The sequence below is a fragment of the Lampris incognitus genome, chromosome 3, assembly GCF_029633865.1.
Source record: "Lampris incognitus isolate fLamInc1 chromosome 3, fLamInc1.hap2, whole genome shotgun sequence".
In the NCBI taxonomy this organism is placed as follows: Eukaryota; Metazoa; Chordata; class Actinopteri; order Lampriformes; family Lampridae; genus Lampris; species Lampris incognitus.
This window is the reverse complement of record NC_079213.1, coordinates 93,490,629-93,510,473: the sequence shown is the minus strand read 5'-3', so window position 1 is coordinate 93,510,473 and position 19,845 is coordinate 93,490,629. Positions and strand designations below refer to the sequence as shown.

General features: G+C 44.4%; 1 protein-coding gene across 1 annotated transcript in view; it reads right to left on the bottom strand.

Moving 5' to 3' along the window:
• cers1 (ceramide synthase 1) overlaps window positions 1-19,845 on the bottom strand; it is a 48,066-nt gene that overhangs the window by 9,262 nt on the left and 18,959 nt on the right. The window contains exon 2 of the mRNA XM_056277792.1: window positions 3,740-3,899. Coding sequence (XP_056133767.1) covers window positions 3,740-3,899 — 160 coding nt within the window. The remainder of the gene's footprint in view (window positions 1-3,739; window positions 3,900-19,845) is intronic.

Below are 19,845 nucleotides of genomic sequence, written 5' to 3'. Positions count from 1 at the left end.
GCAAGTTGTAATGGAAGTCAAAGGTACGTTTACATGCACAGTTTAGTCGATCTATGGTTATAGCTCGATTAGTTCATTAGTCCGACTACTGACTTTGGTCCCAGTATACATGCGTGGGAGGGAAATCGATTTACTGAGGGAGTCGTGTGGGCTCCGCTACGATAGGTAGCGATATGCACTCTTTCAGCTTGTTTGTATTGGGTCATTACCGGTTGACCTATTACGTCACACACGTAGAGCACAACAACTGGTAGTTATTTTTTGGCGTTGTAGTACGCCTGTTTAAGGTGCTTCCACCAAACGCGGATCTGCTCCGGCGTCCTTTTAAACCCTACCCCGACCATCTGCTCCGCTACTTTTTTGAATAAGTCGCCATTTCTTGTCTTCCTCCCGTCCATGTATTTTAAAATGTTCAGCTCTTTCAAATGAGTAAGCATATTATACTCCGTCTCTTCATCCGTCCAAAAATGAGCTCTTGATGTTTTCGCCATGTTTGCAGTTACTGGCTTCCTCTTCTTGTGTCGCCCTCTTCTTCTGTTTACGCAGTTCGACTTCCGGTTCAGACTTGGCGCGCGGAAAGTTAGCGCGTGCGCAGATCGCCTCGACCAGCTCCAGTCCGACTAAGGTGTATACATGCAGAAGTAAATCGACTTCCAATCGCATTATCCGGGTGTGTTAGTCCGACTATTACAACTTCGATTTCAGTCGAGCTAACATGTTTACATGCATTTTAAAAGTCCGGTTTTAGTCGGACTAACGCAATAATTCAATTTTTAAGTGTCATGTAAACCAGTGGTTCTCAACCTTTTTGGGGTCCTGGACCCCCTGCGTATTTTTGATTTACCCTGAGGACCCCTCCACCTGATCTTGGGGGAGGGGGGTTGCAATTTGATAGAAACAGTAGAAACTGCATTTTAAATTGCATTATAGCATTTATTCACTCTTTGGGACAAAAATAAGAGCTTTCAGTTGTAACTTAGATATAGTTAACAAAACAGAATTCTTATGCAGTAACTTTCAGATATATGTAACAAAACAGAATATGTATTCGGTAACTTTCAGATATATGTAACAACAGAATTTTTATGCAGTAACTTTTAACAATGCAAACGGGAGCGAGATCTCTTATTAAAATACAATAGATTACACTTGTGAAACAGATGTAATTAAAGAAAAAGTCCTGTTACCCTTTATAGTTTAGGTAGATAAAGGTCTCAGTCACATTTGAGTAAAATAATCCTATTTCTATAAATGTCATAGGATCTTTTTTTTAAAGATATTTTATTTTCACGGACCCCTTGCAATTACACCACGGACCACTAGGGGTCCGCGGACCCCCGGTTGAGAAACACTGACGTAAACGTACTCGAGACAAGATGGCTGTCTGCACTTTTCGCTGTTTTATTTTGTGTAGTTTAGTGAGTCAAACTCGGTCATATGAATGTGTTTTACAAAGTCGTGGCTTCCGGTCATATCTAAAAAGGGTGCACAGGTAACCACCATGGTAGCAGTCATTGAGAATATTGTAACGATCATGAATGAATAGGCTCGATAGCGCTTGGCTAACGGGTCAGACCCTTTAGTCGACTGGTTCACGTTGTTGCCCGCGGTGCAGGAGATACGGGTTCGCGCTGTGGCGACGGTTACCGGGCTGCCCCCCTGATTTCGCTACAGTATGTTTTTGGTGTGATATTGGTGTGTAAATGTTGGCTAGCTCTATGTGATGTTAATTTGGGGTTTCTGATCGTAGCCAGGGTGTCTCCCCGCCTGCCGCCCAATGACTGCTGGGATAGGCTCCAGCATCCCCGCGACCCTGAGAGCAGGATAAGGATCCCGAGAGCAGGATCCCGCGACCCGACTTCGAATAAGCGGCTTGGATAATGAATGAATGGATGGATGGATGGATAGATAGATGGATGGATGATCGTAGCTAAGCATGCTGGTTAGCTAGTACGTCAAACGCCAGTTAGTATTCTGTTTTAATTGTTGAATTTAATTGTTCGAATAAAAGATGCTGACGAGCGGAACTGAAGAACACAGCAAACACCGTCCCACCTCCTCATTTCTCTTTCCCCCCGTTCCTAACAGGCTGTCTGGCGGCAGCATGTCTATTGAAAGGATAAAAGGGAAAGTATTGACAAATTTTAAACAAGGATCGTGTGGGCGTGTATGCCTGCGTGTATCCGTACATATTTATGTGTTGAAAGGTTTGCGCACAGATAATGTGAGTGTGGGGCCAAGTACAGCCACAATCGGTCTCGTCTAAAAAAAAACGGCTTTTTTTTTCTTTAAACACAAACCTATTTATCTTAAACTGCAGGTGGTTAAGCTTATTTTTTGGTCAGTCTCAGGTCAAGTTCATTTGTAGGTTAGTTCAGCGTTTATGAAGCTGCCCAGAAACCGTCAGCCCAACGTCCTTTATGCCAAGTTCTTGTGTGATGCCATCCCTCCCTTTTAATCACGAACGTAGGGTAAGATGCTTATAACTCAAATAATACAATCCACATGATTGTGATTGGAGGGTGAGAGAATCATTGTGGCATTGTGATCGGTTGTCATATCTTCAGCTTCTCATTTTATAGATTATAGCTATGTTGTCCTAGGAATACATTTTCTGTCATTACGTTAGGTTTCCTATGTACATGTTGTGCTGAGCAGATGATCTGAATATTCAAAGCTATTCTCCTTGAAGCTATGGGTCGAGTCCACAGAGTATTCTAATGGGGTAAAGATACGGCGTACACCAGATACACAAGCTGTAGGGTTAATAAGGATGGAAAGATCGGCGTCCAGGTAGCATGGCGGTCTATTCCATTATCTACCAACACGGGAATTGCTGGTTCGAATCCGCATGTTACCTCTGGCTTGGTCGGGCGTCCCTACAGACACAATTGGGGCCGGATGTGGGTGTGTGACCTGGTCGCTGCACTAGCGCCTCCTCTGGTCAGTCGGGACACCTGTTCGGGGGGGGGGGGGTAGCGTGATCCTCCCACAGACTACGTCCCCCTGGCGAAACTCCTCACTGTCAGGTGAAAAGAAGCGGCTGGCGACTCCACATGTATCGGAGGAACTATGTGGTAGTCTGCAGCCCTCCGCAGAGGGGGTGGAGCAGCGACCGGGATGGCTTGGAAGAGTGGGGTAATTGGCCAGATATGATTGGGGAGAAAAAGGGGGGAACCCCCCCCCCAAAAAAGCATGGAAAGATCTCCACTTTACAATTTCTCTTAGCAGACGTTTTTATCCAAAGTGATGTACATCTGAGTTAATACAACACAAGAAAGGATTTAGTCAGGAGATGACAACGCAAGTGTCAAAAAACAAAAACAACAACAACCTAGGTTCAAATCTGATAGGACATAGGTGTCAACGGGCAGTGCACAAAGGCAATGCACAGGCTGCATAGAAGCAAAAAAAATTTTTTTTTCACTTCCACTGAGGCATAGCATGAATGAAAAGAAGTCAAGTTTGACCACAATACTGACACAAAGGTGTCACGAACGTCATAACTGATTCACTGGTGTCGCCATATTATCATCACGATGGTGTATTTGCCCCTACCTCAAAATGAATAAAGAAAGGAATGATCAAATGAATAAATGATTAATGAGGTCTCTTGATGCATGCTCAATAATCCAGGTAAGATAAATTGATTAATGTTTAATGATTAATGAGGTGTTTTGGTTTGATGATGTCCGCACACATTCTGCCTCCTCTCTGTCCACGCCGTGGTGCGTCTTACCATAGAAGACGGAGGGTGGATCGTGGAAGAAGGAGTAGGAGGTGAAGAAGAGCAGGTAGGTGCTGTAGGACCACGACATGGTGTAGAAGACCAGCTTCCACGCGCTCTCCGGCATCTTGGCAGCATCCTTGGGCATCAGCCGCCACCACTGCGCGAGAGGCTATGGACACAAGGGAGAAAGAAGAAGACACCAACGTACGTCAGGTAAAGTATCACAGTTATCATCACTCTGAATCACTTCTTTGACTCACCGCGGTTTGAATCAGTCAGCAAAGCTGGCACGAAACAGGAGACGTAGAGGTGACTTCCCTTAATTCAGCTTTTAAGTTGACTCCACTTGGTCTTTATCTCAAGGGCTCGCTCTCAAAATACTACGGTATGTACACCAATTTGTCAAAGAAAAAACGACTCTGTGTTTAATGCTCGATATTTTAAAGCTCTACGGTCACAATCTCTTAAATGTTCTCCCACTATAATGATTTCATATGTTTTGGCTTTAGAAATAGCTGACAATAGCTGTCATTTAAGTGCTGGGCTTTACTCTCATGTAATAGTAAATGCAAAAGAGCAAATGTCACATTGTTAAAATAATGAACCTCTCAGCCTGGAACGAAACTCAGATTTTGGATTTGACCCAAGGCCAGCAGGACGAGGTTTGTGTGTGTGTGTGTGTGTGTGTGTGTGTGTGTGTGTGTGTGTGTGTGTGTGTGTGTGTGTGTGTGTGTGTGTGTGTGTGTGTGTGTGTGTGTGTGCTGGGTCATATCCTTCCTTTCCTAAGCGAATAAACACTGGCGAGGGAGCACAGTCTTAGGACTAACGTACACTGAAAGCGTCTTTAAAACCCAACTTTTCCATCTTCTTTCACACAGGCTGTGGACTTGCAATGCATCACAGCCCAGATACGCAAACCACCCTATGTAAGACATTTGCCAGTGCAGTAGCCCATCTAAAGTGTTACTCTAAAGGGAAATACGCACTATTGGAAAAAAACAACAACAGCCACTCCTTAAAACTGCTGCAGCTGATGGCACGTTTTTGAAGAAATGTTGGCAAATTCTGTCTTTGGTTGACAAACTAAAGGCAACGGTCACAGCTTAAGTATTCGGAGATATGGATAGATTAACTTCAGTTGGTTTTTAATAATATATGGTCATATTAACTTGCAGACAAAATGTGGCACTTTACTCTCCTTTTAGTGTGCCCATCAGAAAATGTTAAGTATATAACAGTATTAAGCACAGCCACGAAAATAATGAGGGTCTCTCTGTTCCTCTATCACTATAACACACACACGCACACACACACACACACACACACACACACACACACACACACGCACACACTGTCAAAAGTAGGCAACATTTACAAACATGTGACTATAGGGAAACATGTCTTGTACAGGGCTCGTGTCTGTCTATGTCTACATAGGCTATGGTTTGCCAGGCAAGCAGAAATAGAGGAAGTCAGCGAGAAGCTTCCTGATGTCCTGAAGTAGCACAGTTACATTTCCTAACCCCACCCCGCCCACAAATATACACTTGCTTATCTTTCTCTCCCTCAATTTACCAAGCTTACTCCTAACTGACCCTCACTCACATTTTTTGGTCAATCTTCCTCTCCCCCATGGTCTGTCTTCTATCCCTCAGGGGCCCACAAATGCTAACAGTCTCCCTGTAAACTTGGCCAGAGTCCAAGCCATAACACACACAGAGACAAACACAGAAAAGCAGAAAGCCCTACACGCTAGAGGTTTGCTATCTGACCGGAGCCTGATGGGGCCCGTGGCTATTGGTACAACTGGGTCCCGGTTCGGACTTATTCATGAAAAGAGTTAAATATCGGGTTGTGTATGTACTTATTACTGCCAATATTTACTTAAACATAATCAGCTGTGCAGCATTGGCAGTCTGGTTCTACAGTACGGTACTTTGTGCTCTCCTTTTCTGTGCTAACTGCTGCAAAGGCAGGAAGACAGGCCAGAAGACAGAGAGGCAAGAGGGGAAACTGAGCCCCTTCTCCTTATCTTACCTCTGGACAAAGAAGATGGGTGACACGAACACAGACACGTCACGTACACACACAGACACACACACCATAACCCAAGGCAAGCAATGTAACTGGAGACAAGAGAGTGAAAGGCACCCGTTTCACTGATAGGCCTCAATCACTTGTCACCAAGCTGCTAGCCTATAGTACCAGATAGGACCTGGCTCAGTGACTGATTACATGAATGGACAGACGGATGGAGGCTATCGCTGCATTCAAGTGATAACCTAGCGTCCACCAAAAAAAACCAAAACAAACATTTTCCACTTGATTTTAAAGTAACGCTTTCCATGCCTGTCTTTCATTAGACAACACGAGTTTCAAAATGGTTCAGTCCCTCCTTGGGTCGTAAATTATCATGCTTCCTTTCACTTCACGTACGAAACTGCAAATTGGTTCCGCCTCTCTTTTAACTTTAACTTGCTTGTTCATTCGCTCCTCCTCCCTTTTCTTTGTCACATGTTCTAGAGGAAGATAGAAAAGAAGGCAGTTGACAGATATGAGCGGATAAGAGATAAAAAAGACACAGTAGCATGGGTTCTATGTGGTGACACATGCTGGGGGGGGGTGCCGTCCTGCGTCACCTGACCCAAACAGGCGCTGCTGATTGGCTGAGACCAAGGCGACACGTGGCGTGTGACTGGTGAGTCATGAGTGGGGATCATGTCTGGATACCCTCACCTTCCTCTCTCACTCCCTCTCTCTCTGTAACTCTATCAATCCCTTCTCTCTTCCCTCCCCCCTTCCTCTCTGCCCCACTTTTCACTTTATTGGTCCAAAATTGGACAACTGGTTTTGCAGTAAGACAATGCAGTTCAGACCACAAAGGTACATACCGTATATGACAAGCTAAAAATAGCGGCGTACTAAAATGCTAGTAAGATGTACAGTGATCCAGAGGATACAACTCCGTTACTTGTATGTGAGCAGCATCCGCACATTAAATGCTGCTACGGTATTACTTTCAATACACAGCCAGAGCAGATGAAATTAGATCAATTAAGAGAATAAAACATAAAAAAGCAACCGCATCAATTTCATCGTCATCGCCCTCTTTCTCCTCTCTCATCCACCCTTTATTCCTCCTATTCCACCTTGTCTCCTATTCTTCCCCTCTACTTCCTTATTCTCTAATTCCCCCGCCTCCCATTATCACATTTATTTATAGAGGCCATCTGTCAGCAGAGTGCACCCCACCACTGCACCCCTCCCACTCTATCACCCCATGCTCTGCATCACTCTGAGCACTGTCAGCTTATCACCACCAGCCCCCTGCAACACATACGCAATCTCACACACACTCACACACGTATGCAATCTCACACGCATTCACACACATACTACACAATCTCACACACACATACAAAATCACACACACACACACACACACACACACACACACACACACACACAGCAGAGCTTGAAGGACACAACGGTAGCTGATACAAACACGTCTCAGCGCTGCAGTCAGTATTTTATTCATTAATCAACAAATTCCAGCGCTAATTCCACCCTCCTCACAGAGTCTGACCTGTTCTGTCAAATCTTCCTCTATAATAACAAACTCCCCCATGTGTCCTGTCCTGTTAAACCAAGTTACTCACTGTCTCGCCCAACTATAAAAATCCCGCTACTGTCCCACTTTTTTTTGCTGCGTACTGTGTCTGGCGAAACTATCGTTTTTGGGGTTTTTTGTCTTCTATCACTATACAAAAGCCCTCTGTTTCACTCTGCCTTGTTATTCCCAATAGCATCTTACAAACCTTCCATTTTAACCCCCTCTCCATTCATTTTGCTCTCCCTACAGCCTACCCACAGTACATCAATAAACGCAGCAATGCTAATGCTGGGCCAAGGACAGGGAAGGGGGCAGTGGTGGCCTAAAGGTTAGAGGACTGGGCATGAGGCTGGAAGGTTGCCAGTTTGGTCCCCCACAGACATCTGGGTGGGAAGTGAACGATGCTTTACCCTCTGCACATTTAACCCTCGACTGCTTGTGGTGGAGCTTTTCAGTGATGTGCAGTTGAACTGGACAACTCCCCAGGCATTAATGTGAAGCAGGGTGTCGCTGAATAGGAGCATCCGTGCTCAGCGGACCTACCCAATAATAATGGTAAGTAATGGTAAGGGTAAGGAGACCATACTCAGCTTGGACTTACGATCACACCACCTATCTATCTCTCTGCCTCTCAGAAAGACACTCGCAGAGCTTATTCTGCACCTCAGGGCTTCATTGGCTCACTGGCTTCGCCATTCTCCTCTGCTCTCTTTCACACTTTTGGAGAGAGGGATGGAACGACAAACAGGCCTTGAGAGAGAGGGAGAAGGAAAACGGAGGGAGGCTGAGGTACAAATGAGAGAAAAGAGAGAGTGTGAGCACATGAAAGAAAAACAGAGTAAGAGTGAAAGAGACTTCGCAATGAATAAGTGGTTCCCATAGCAACCGTGTCGGGATGGCGGCTGCTGTTGCCAGAATCCCACAGGGTGACCGAAAGTGCTCTCTGTCTTTCTAACTCTCGCTCTCTCCCACTTCTTCCTCTCCTCATCTTTTTCTCTTTCCATGCCTGGTCCCCCCCCCCCCCATCATCTCTGTTTCGTCCCTTCTGCCCTTCCTGAAAGCGAGGGAAGAGAGAGGAGCTGAATGGACTCTGCTGGCCTGTTACATAAGAGGATAAAGTGGGCCAGTGAGTCAGGATGATGGCTTATGTGGGGATCTGTTCAATAAGTCTCTCTCCCCCTCTCTCATTCTCTGTCCAGACTCTCTCTCTCTTTCTCTCTCTGTGAAGCATCACCCTCTCCGCCTTACCTTCAAATGCAGTTCTGTCGCAATTCTCCATTCCCCCCCCCCCCTATTTTTTCCAGATCTGGGTCAGGTGGCAAAGGCTAATCAAATGACTGGCAGGATGTTGAGACTATTTACAGGACAATTTAGTATGCTTTTGTGATTAACAACTTGAATCTGAAATATCCGGATGCGACAATCCACACACAAACACACGCACATGTATAATATAAATATATGGTGGAGATTACCAGAAGTTAAAATAAACACTGGGTTAAATGCCAATAATTCACCTTATTTGACCGAGGGATGCCATTTTTACACCCGTGGCACTTTCCCTCTCCTCCATGTATCCCTCCTGTTACTGTTTGAGCACGACCATCCGTGTTAAAGTCTGACACAGAACAACAATGGACAAGTTTAAGACCTGGCCCTCCTGTTTGGTACAGAGACAAAAACACCCACGCACTGCCCTCTTGCATAAATGGTGACATTTTGTTAATGTTTTGCTATCAAAAGCCTTCATCAGAAGGCTTCGTCAACATCACTAAATGGTTTTAATACTGGAGCATTAGTAAAAACACACCAGTTATGCAAGTGTGTAGGAGTCTATATCTACCACACAGGTGAGATTTTAACCCTTCTCCGCTTGTTTACACCTGCGAAAGTAGATGATGGATGTGGAAAAAAAGGACGCTCTAAGACCTTCTGCTTGGCAAGAAAGTTCTTAACCAGCCCAGAGCACAACGCTGAACACAAAAGTATGACTGCCCAAATCACACGTCTGCTTTTGATGACACTGTAAGGTCGAAGCCCATGGCATGTTCCTGTGTATGAAGCCCACAGGACATTCCTGTGCTTGGTGTCAAGTGCATCCAACATGGAGTGAACCCGGACCGGCATACTATAATTTTCCTGAGATGTGACAGATCTTTCCTTTATTTTCCCTTCACTTTCCCCTCTTCTTTCACTCTGGGTGACCTCCGTCCTCCAAATTCCACCCATTCACTCCTCCCACTCTCTCCCACTCTTCTGCTATAGATGAGATGAACAGCAGGCAGCTGTTATGGGGGGGGGCAGTCCCACAGACAGACAGAAGGGGACAGAGAGGACCTCTTTGTTCTCACACACACACACACACACACACACACACACACACACACACACACACACACACACACACACACACACACACACACACACACACACACACTCTCTTAAACCACTGGTCATCGATAACCACAGCTGTGACCCCCAGCTCCCTACTGTGTGCTGGGTAGTGTAGTTTTTCCATTCTGACCTTTTCTGACCCCCTGTCTTGCGCCCTCTCACTGGGATCTGAACTGGCTTACAGACAGCTGTGGTGCATGCTGGGAGATGCGGGTCCTCTGAGAGCAGCGGCTGTTTATTTCTAAGTGACTTAAGGGAAGGAGAGGACTAGCTGAAAAAGAGCTCTGATGTCAGGCTCAGCAGCAGTCGGGGGACACTGGTGCTTCAGTGAAGAGACATACATAGCAGTAACCACAGGGAATATAATGACTCCAGTAAAGAGAAACAATATGAATCTTAGTGCGCACGCACACACACACACACACACACACACACGCACAATCAAAGGCAGGCTGCATTACAAACATGTGACTCTACATCTGTTTCAAATCCTGTCTGCTTTTAATTTGCTAACAGCCCAGGCCAGAAGCATACATAGTATATCTTGAGGTTGAGACAAATGACAAATGGGTCCATACAGCTCATTGGCCAGAGTAGGAACTAGGATTTTTTTTTTCAGGTTGGGGTTGTTCCACTTGCCTAGGCAGGAGTTTATTTGAGGAGGGGTTGAAAAATATATGTTCAACATCATCAATGCATTACTGCTGCGCTGTACTGCACTTCACTTTGTCTGAAGCTCCAGTGCCGTCAGCCAATTCATTGTTTTTAAGTTGTTTCAGGGGCCCAAATAGTCACTTAGTCCTTGTGTCATCTCAAGCCATCCATTTTAGAGCACCCAAGACATCCCAACTAGTCAAATAAACCCAGTTAAAGTCCCTCGCAACCTGAACACAAACTTCATCCTGATTGGCCGCCTGGTTATTTTGGGAGCAGATAGTAGGACAAATAAAACAACAATAAAAGCATGATTTCAAGGAAAGTCATGACAGGCTAAAAAGTCTCATGAACAAAGTGGCTGGTTAAGAAGTTTGATTGGTTTATTATACAAATCCATATGAATGACTATCATTTGAGCTTGTGGGCGCTGTAGAACAACACCAGCGTTATTTGACTGACTATGCCATGATGTACCACAACACATTTATGCCCACAAACTTTGGCTTTGAAAATATAAAAAAATATTCCAGGGGTTCAAATGCAAAATCCTCCCACCTCCCTCTGGCTGTGCCACTGGGTTGTTCTGTATATTAATCGTTTCAAGAAACCCTCTACAAACAAATTTAGTATTTGTTCAACCAAATTAGCGTGTATGTGTATAGACAGCACTCTTCCCAGGTGGCGTAAGCCCAGGAACAAATGCCTACGTAAATGAAAGTACTCTGCACATAGGCATACCACCCATTTCATGTTTAAACATGTTTACTTTGTCTACAGCTGCAGATTACTCAATGAAGACCAAAGTGGGACATGTCTGAAGGCTTCCCTGGTGCAGTGGAATAATTTTATCCATAGGAAAAGTGTTATTTGATATTGTACAGGTGTGCACGTCCCTGAAAACACAGACATGCACACATATTTGTGTGTGTGTTCTGAGCAGGTAGCAGTAACCAGGTGTACCTGTAAAAGGATGATTAGCCAATTAGATGTTCCCGGTGGAAGCGTTAACCCTCCTGACTGACTCCAATAGCACCAGGTTAATTAATGGCACAGCATCTTCAAATTACGAGGCTAAAATACACAAACTCACTTGCAGCCGACTGGCACTCAGTGCAGGGGCGTCAGGGTCTGTTTCCTATTGACATCACCACTTAGCAGTGTATTGTTCCACCGAGAGGAGGATGCTCACATCACATTAGCCGAAGTGCCTAGGATCATATTTAGTATGCGAATTACAGCACGCTGGTGATGACGAGGTACAGCTCTTTCAAAATAGCGAAATAAATAAATTGACAGCTAAGAAGATGGTTAAATCTCCCCCCCCCCCCCACACACACTTTTTCTCCCCAATTGTACTTGTCCATTTACCCCGCTCTTCCGAGCCGTCCCGGTTGCCGCTCTATCACCCCCTCTGCTGATCTGAGGAGGGCTGCAGTCTACCACATGCCTCCTCTGATACATGTGAAGTCGCCAGCCGCTTCCTTCACCTGACAGTGAGGAGTTTCGCCAGGGGGACGTAGCGCGTGGGAGGATCACGCTATTCCCCCCAGTTCCCTCCCCCCTCTGAACAGGCGCCCCGACCGACCAGAGGAGGCGCTAGTGCAGCGACCAGGACATATACCCACATCCGGCTTCCCACCGGCAGACACAGCCTATTGTGTCTGTAGGGACGCCGACCAAGCCGGAGGTAACATGGGGATTCAAACGGGTGAGCCCCGTGTTGGTAGGCAACGCCACCCGGATGCCCGTAGAAGAGGGTTAGTTTTAACAGCAGCATACTTCAACTTGATTTGATCTGTTACCTGTCGTGAGTTGTCAGTAAAGAACAATAAAGATTTGCAGGGGACGATTTCCCCACGTGCTGCTCAAGACGACTACGTCTTGCAGTAGAGAGCAAGTGTCTCACCTGACTGACTGAACTAAATTTGCCTACTGCAAATTGTAGGTCAATTTTGGGACCATGGCCCTGTCGTGACAGTGCTGGCAGAAGGAGGATAATTAATTTTGTAAACTGCTTTGCAGGATCCATTTTGCTGTTAATGAACTGAGGCATGGCTACGTTGCATGCTAATGGTCTAGGAGAGTTCAGTTACTCTGGCTGATGATGGAATATGACAGAGTTGATCTCCATCACCATCACGTTTGACAGGGCAGACTACCTGCTCTATTGTCATCCAGCCTAATTAATCTCATTTGAAAAAAAATGCACAATGACAGTCACAATAGCACATTCTGAGAAGGTATAAATGGGAAACGCTGCCTTACAAAGGATCATGGACTGTATAATGGGACTAAATCAATGTGAATATGTTGACCTAGTGAAATATACATAAATTACACCCTTTTAACTGTTAACTGCCCTAACTTCCTCTGGTTACAATTACGAGTGGTGACTTTACACCAGTGTTAATTTTGGCAGGAAGTTTCAACTTGGTCTTTTTAGTCACAGATAATTTTAGTCACAATTTATTTTCAAGGCACAACTTTACACAGTGAGAGACAGACGGAGCGAGCACTAATAATTGTCAGTAATACTGTCAATGCTGGTTCTTTGCCACACCTACATCAAACAGAGCCATTGTTAATGTTATTAGCAGCAGCTGTGTTTACCCTGCTATGCTAACATCAGCAGACCAGCCTGTCATGTTTTTAACCTTAACATATTTTTTTCTTTTCTTTTTTAACCTGCAGATTTCAGCAAACTCACTAAAATAGCCTAGGCCTAGGGCTTAGTTAGTCTTCAATTCGACCCTGGCCATGGGCAACAAGCATGCCAGCACAATGTGATCATCTCAAATATACAACACGATCATCTCTTATCCAACAACAAGGATGCACTAACACAGCTAGGATTTTGCAGGAGATGTGCATGCATTTAATTGGATAAAGTGGAACAATTTCCTGTGGTGCCTGTCTGCCCCCACTGTGATCTTCGGAATTTAGATGTCTGTCCACACAGACGAAGTACTGACATTTTCTTGTCATATTTAATTAAATAGAGATTTTGCCAGTTTTTGTTTTCAAGAAGCTGCTCATTAAAGTTACTGTTTCATCATCGACATGAGAGAAAGGGTCATCAATGAATACTTGCAGTCAGAATGTTCATTGACAACGTGAACACTGCGTTATACTGAATAATAGCCAAATACTGGTAAATGTTGTCTGCTCTACTGTTCCAGTGACTTAGCCAAGTAACTTACCCTCATCTCAAGGTCCTGTTTTATTTAACAAATCAGTTGTCTGGAAATACGGCCTGTGTGGCCGGTAGAAAAGAAGCTTGTTTCCTACACAGACACAGCAGGAATCCCTTGGAGCAGTAAAGGCCTAACCGTTGTTGTTTAGTACAGTGAGCTCTTTATTTGGTGCAGCTACACATGTCTATTTTTTGCTGTGAATAATACCGAGCTTGTGATCTGTGGTCACGAGGCATCTGTTTAGGCTAAAACAGCACATTATAGCAGTTGATGATATCAACCCTGAACCAGACGTTTGCTGGGGGAACCCAAGTATCAACACAAGTATCAGAATACAGTTCCCTCAGCAATTAGACACCTCGTAATCTTGTCTATTGTAGTTAAATGCTAGAGCAGAGAGCGGGAACGATACAGTTGCATCTTTCCTCGACTATTAATGTTTTTTTAATTGTGAAGAAGGCAGAGAATGGAAGTGTTCAACTATTCACACAAGCTGCTCTCTCTCCAATCTGTCAGTGGAGAGGCATATGGCTGCCATTCATAATGCAGCAAGCAACTATGTCATCAGAGAGAAGGAGGGGTAACTGTGTGTGTGTGTGTGTGCACGTGTGTTTCACTGTATTTGAAAGCACTCAAAGGAGGAGATGGGAGATGAAGATAATCGTTTATGAGTTCACACTAATTATCCAGCCACAGCCAAAGGTACTCTAAACCTAGTTGGGGACACACACACACACACACACACACACACACACACACACACACACTTAGCTAGGCAATCAGTGGCCTAGTAGCATTACAACGCTTATTAGGCCACATGACACCACAGATGAGCAAAGAACTTTACACACTTTAAAGAGTGTGTGTGTGTGTGTGTGTGTGTGTGTGTGTATGTGTCTTTCCCAATTAACTAAATCCTCTGTGTGGCGTTCAATCTTAGCACAGGATGCTGGGTAATACTTCTATCTAGAGCCCTGTGTATGAGATGAGGAATCCCCCATTAAACTTCAGCCGATTAAGGTTGGGATTAGGATACGGTTCTAAGTTGAACACTTGAACTGGACAGCTAGCCAGAAGCGTGGACAGACATGCGGTGCAATGTTAGCTCCGCACAGGGATTTCAAGTAAGGCTAGACAGTTTATTGTGTTTAACTGTCTAATGTGACTTTGGATTTTTGTAAATAAAAGCACAGAAACTTGTAAATGATACTTTTTTACTTTACTTCCTTTCGAATGCCCGGTGTCAATGTGTGACGTAAAATGTGAAAAGTGCAATAAAATAACTCTATCTAAGCATCAAGACTAGTGAGGAAGATCAAAATACCTAGCAACATAGATAGGATTATCATTTCAGTGTGAGTTTCATGTCTTGCATTTGTGTACCTCTCATACTTTCAATTTCCACAATAAGGTCTGCCTCTTCCACAAACAAACCAATAAAACAGGGACACACAGTGTCACAGCTGACAAAAACTATCTTTACTGAGTCCAAGTAAGTTAGGACTTGGTGAATTTGCATTCAGTAGACATAGGCTGTGTGTACACCAGAAACCTGTAAAACACGCTTCCTGTATTTTTTCTTTCTTTTTTTATGTACAGGTCGCAGCTTTAACGTTCTTGACCCGATACAGGGGACCTGCCTTCTTTTCAGAGTTTAAATGCTGAAGCGCACAAGTCGTCACTGTCACTTCCACCAACCAATAAGAATGAAGGAGGGACAGGCCCAAAAAGGAAGCAGAAATTAGACATAAAATGTACTTTATCAAAACAGAGAGGAGAAACTAAAATTAATTTAATGGAGTTGATAACAGAGAAAGCCTTTTTTATTTGACATTTTACATGCATATTTTCACAATATAGGTAAAGCGAAAGCAGGGTGCAAATTTCTTTTGTCATGAAACTTATCTACAACTATCCAAAACTTTGTGCAACTCCACCTTAGCACCCAGTGTTACAAAGTCTTCTCATAGGAAGGTAGCCACTGTCTGTCCCAGAAGTCGCAGTATTATCACAATATTAAATTGAAAATATTCATCAGCAATTGATCTCGTCAAACAATACTGCATACAGTTCATCTTATTCACCCTTCTATGTTCTCCTCTCTTCTTCACTATCTAGTTTTAAACTCCCAACTGTTGCAGAAATATCTGGTCTTATTCGCAAATCCAAATCATCTACCTGTCAGTTAGACCCCCTTCCTACTCATTTAGTAAAAGCCTGTCTACCTTCTCTATCCTCTTTAATAACTGACATCATTTACGTCTGGTCGTGCTCCCTCAGCTCTCAAAAAAGCTGCAGTAACTCCAATACTACAGAAACCTGGTGCAGACCCCAACAATTTGAATAATTTTCGCCCAATCTCAAATTTACCATTTCTTTCTAAAACACTTGAAAGAACAGCCACATCTCAGGTACATGCTCACTTGACTAACAACAATCTGTTTGAACAATTCCAGTCTGGTTTTCGCTTCACGCACAGTACAGAGACAGCCTTGGTGAAAATCACTAATGATCTTTTGATGGCAGCTGACTCTGAGCTCTTAACCATACTTGTTCTCCTTGATCTGAGTGCAGCCTTTGATATCATCTCACACAACATCCTCCTAGAAAGATTAGCTTCCATTGGAATAACTGGCAACCCCCTTGACTGGTTTAGATCATATCTCTCTGGCCGCACTCATTTTATCCAACTTAAAAATTTGAGATCTCAGTCCTTTCCTGTTACTACCGGTGTTCCCCAGGGCTCTGTATTGGGAACACTCCTATTTATTATTTACCTACTACCTCTTGGCCACTTTTCCCAGAAATTTGGCATTCAATTTCACTGCAGCGCGGATGACACCCAACTTTATCTATCCACCAAACCTACCTCCACTCTTCCGCCCACTTCCCTTTCTGACTGCTTCCAAGAAATTAAATCCTGGTTTCATACCACTTCCTCAAACGTAATAGTGATAAAACTGAGGTCTTCCTAGTTGGCACTAAATCTACTTTGGCCAAAACTGATAGTTTTTCTCTTACTATTGACAATTCTATAGTTCCCCCATTGCCTCAGGTTAAGAGTCTGGGTGCCATCCTATTATCTTTTGAAGCCCACATCAACAATGTTACTCGGTCTGCATACTTCCACCTGCACAATATTAATCGTCTTTGGCCATCCCTTACACCTAAAAGTACAGCCATACTCACTCACACCCTGGTTACATCCCGTATTGACTACTGTAATTCTATCCCCTTTGGTCTTCCCCTCAAGTGTCTTCATAAGCTTCAATTGGTCCAGAATTCAGCTGCCCGTATCATTACCAGAACTCCTTCCATAGATCATATCACTCCTGTTCTTCAGAAACTCCATTGGCTCCCTGTAAAATACCGTATTGACTTCAAGATCCTGCTCCTCACCTTTAAGGCCCTTAATAACTTAGCTCCTTCATATCTTTCCGAACTCCTTCTTATCCACACACTCTCCCGCACTCTCCGATCCTCTTCTGCTCTCCAACTCACTACACTATCGGCCCGCTTGACTACCATGGGGACTAGAGCCTTCAGTCGTTCTGCCCCCCGCCTATGGAACTCTCTCCCACAAGAAATTCGCAACACTGACTCTCTTTCAACCTTCAAATCCCATCCCAAAACATACCTTTTCAAACTGGCATATTCAGTCTGATCCACGCTTCATTGAGTTTTGTGCAGATGTTGATTTTATACTTATCTGTTGTATTAACTTTTTATTGTCTACCCTGCTTTGTTTTGATTGTATGCTGTCTGATACAGTGCTGCTTGTTTTTTACTGTGTTCTGTAAGGTGTTCTTGAGTGCTCTGAAAGGTGTCCACAAATAAAATGTATTATTATTATTATTAAAGAGAAGGCCGGAGGAGTATTGGTGCTTTTCCATAGCAAGGTAGAGCGGTTCTGAGCACAAAAGAAACCCCTTCAATGGCATTTCCATTAGCAAGTGCTTTCATATTGTAACGTGCATGGATTATAAGACACGCTCGCCGCTAGTTGGCGAATCTGATCCTTTAGTCTAGCGGTTAGCGATGTCTCCTGCGGTGCAGGCGATACGGGTTCGACTCCCGGCCGCGGCAGTTGCTGTGGTTGCGTTGTCCCCTGAATTCGCTACAATATAGAACGGTCCTAAACGGTGCTCATTTCTGCATTTTCTGCACAGTTTGAGATAACCATGTTTTACACGGCCAAATTATGCAGGTGGGAGGGTTCAATGATATTGGTATTCAATGACTGGGTGGGCTCCAAAACCTGACTGGCACAGTGCTGGTTTCAGCTAGATGGGTCCGCGTACCTTCGATTTACAAAATGACCTTATTTAACGTGTTGTAACGACCACTGATGAGTAGACTCGCTAGCCCTTGGCTAACGGGTCGGACCCTTTAGTTGACTGGTTAGGGCAGTCGCGACCCGGGTTCCCTTCCCGGCTGCCCTTGAATTCGCTACATTGGTGTCAGAAGTTGGATGGTGAGACCGTGAGGCCATCGGAAGCGCGTGCGCCCAGAGGCGTGAGGGCCTGCTTAACAAGCCTGCTTAACAAAATCTGGTGTCGGAGCAGCATAACAGATGAAAACGTAATCGGTGACAGCGCACCCGCACATAGACAACATTGTTCCCGTCTGCGCATAGGCCTTGTAAACACAAAACACAAGTGTGTTGATTATTAGTCAAATAAATAATAATTATTGTGTAACCGGTTATTTTCTTGTCCGGTGCGGGATTCGATACGGGGTGTACTACACCACAAGGCGACGTCACGAACCGCTCGGCGAAAGGGTCAAACTCGTTAGCTAGGGACTAACGTGTCTTATTAGTAGTTTACAATTATACAACAGGTACTTCCACCAAGCAATCTGTGGTCGACTAGACATTTAGAATGTGCTCAAATCAGCACGACAGCACACCTAGCCGTGCTCAAATGAAAACTGCCTCATCACTATAAATATTACTCCGCCATTGATTAGAACTAACCGCTTATCCTTACTCAGGGTCGCGGGGATGTCGGACACTATCCCAGCAGTCTGAGTAGCAGGCGGGGAGACATCCTGAACAAGCCGCCAGCTCAAAATGCATTTGAACTTCGCGGCGTAGTGGCTATCTGCTCATGGAATTTTATCCCCCCCCCTGCAGATATCTTAGTTACTGCGAGATTGAGCTAGCATGGCAGTTTTGTGTTCAAATGTGTGGTATTTATTCAGTTTGGGAAATCCCACGATCCAAAGCATTAGCTCAAATTGGCTGGCTGACTCAACAGGGACGAGAAATCTGTTCCTCGGTCGTTACTAAGGCTTGGCCTACTTGCGGGAGTCGTAAAGTAGATTTCATTACATAGGAGTCTACAGACATGACTGATTGTTTTCAGGTATTAGTCACAGTCACACCCCATGTATTTCCAGAGAAACGGAGATAACGCTAGCAAAATGGTTTTTTTAGAGCAAATTTCCCCACGATATGAATACATTTTGATCATATCTTTCATTTTGTTGGTAGCCGTTGTATAATCGTAATATTACACTCGAGGGTGTGCTTTGCCGTCATTATTGGCAGGACAGTGATGCGGTCAGGACCGAGGCGCCTGCGCAGAGTTCTGTATTGTAACGTGCATGGATAAGTAGACATGTTGGTCCTTGACTGACGGGTCGGACCATTTAGTCGACTGGTTAACGTTGTCGCTTGCGGAGTGAGAGATATGGGTACGTGTCCCGGCTGTGGCGACGGTTCCCGGACTGTCCCCCGAATTCGCTACAGTATGCATCGCTGATGTGTCAGAAATGACGGTAAAACACCCTTGAGTGTAACATTGCTTTAAAAAAAACAGTTATACTTACGTCATAGGCGCTTCTTGCTGTGTGAAATCATCTCATCTGCTGCGTAGTAGTACGCATGTCCATAATTACGCACGGGCACATTTTTGAACATACCGTATCGTAGACACAGTGGCTCGAGATCTTTGATACGATAGTGTTGATGATGATGATAATGATTTATTTCGAACAGGTAAATAAACAGGAGATAACATACAGATAAGCCACTGCCAATAATCTGAAGCGATCAACAAATCCACACATCACACTCGGCGAACAAATCTCAGTACGCATCAGATTATTTGTTACATGTTGGAAAAGGAGTAGGAGGAAGTATACTTTTTTTCCCTACCCTTTCTCGCCTATTTAATTCAGCTGCTTTACATTTCAAACAAAATTCCCACTGTACTGTATAGTTCAAATTCAATGCAAGTTGTGCTGCACAA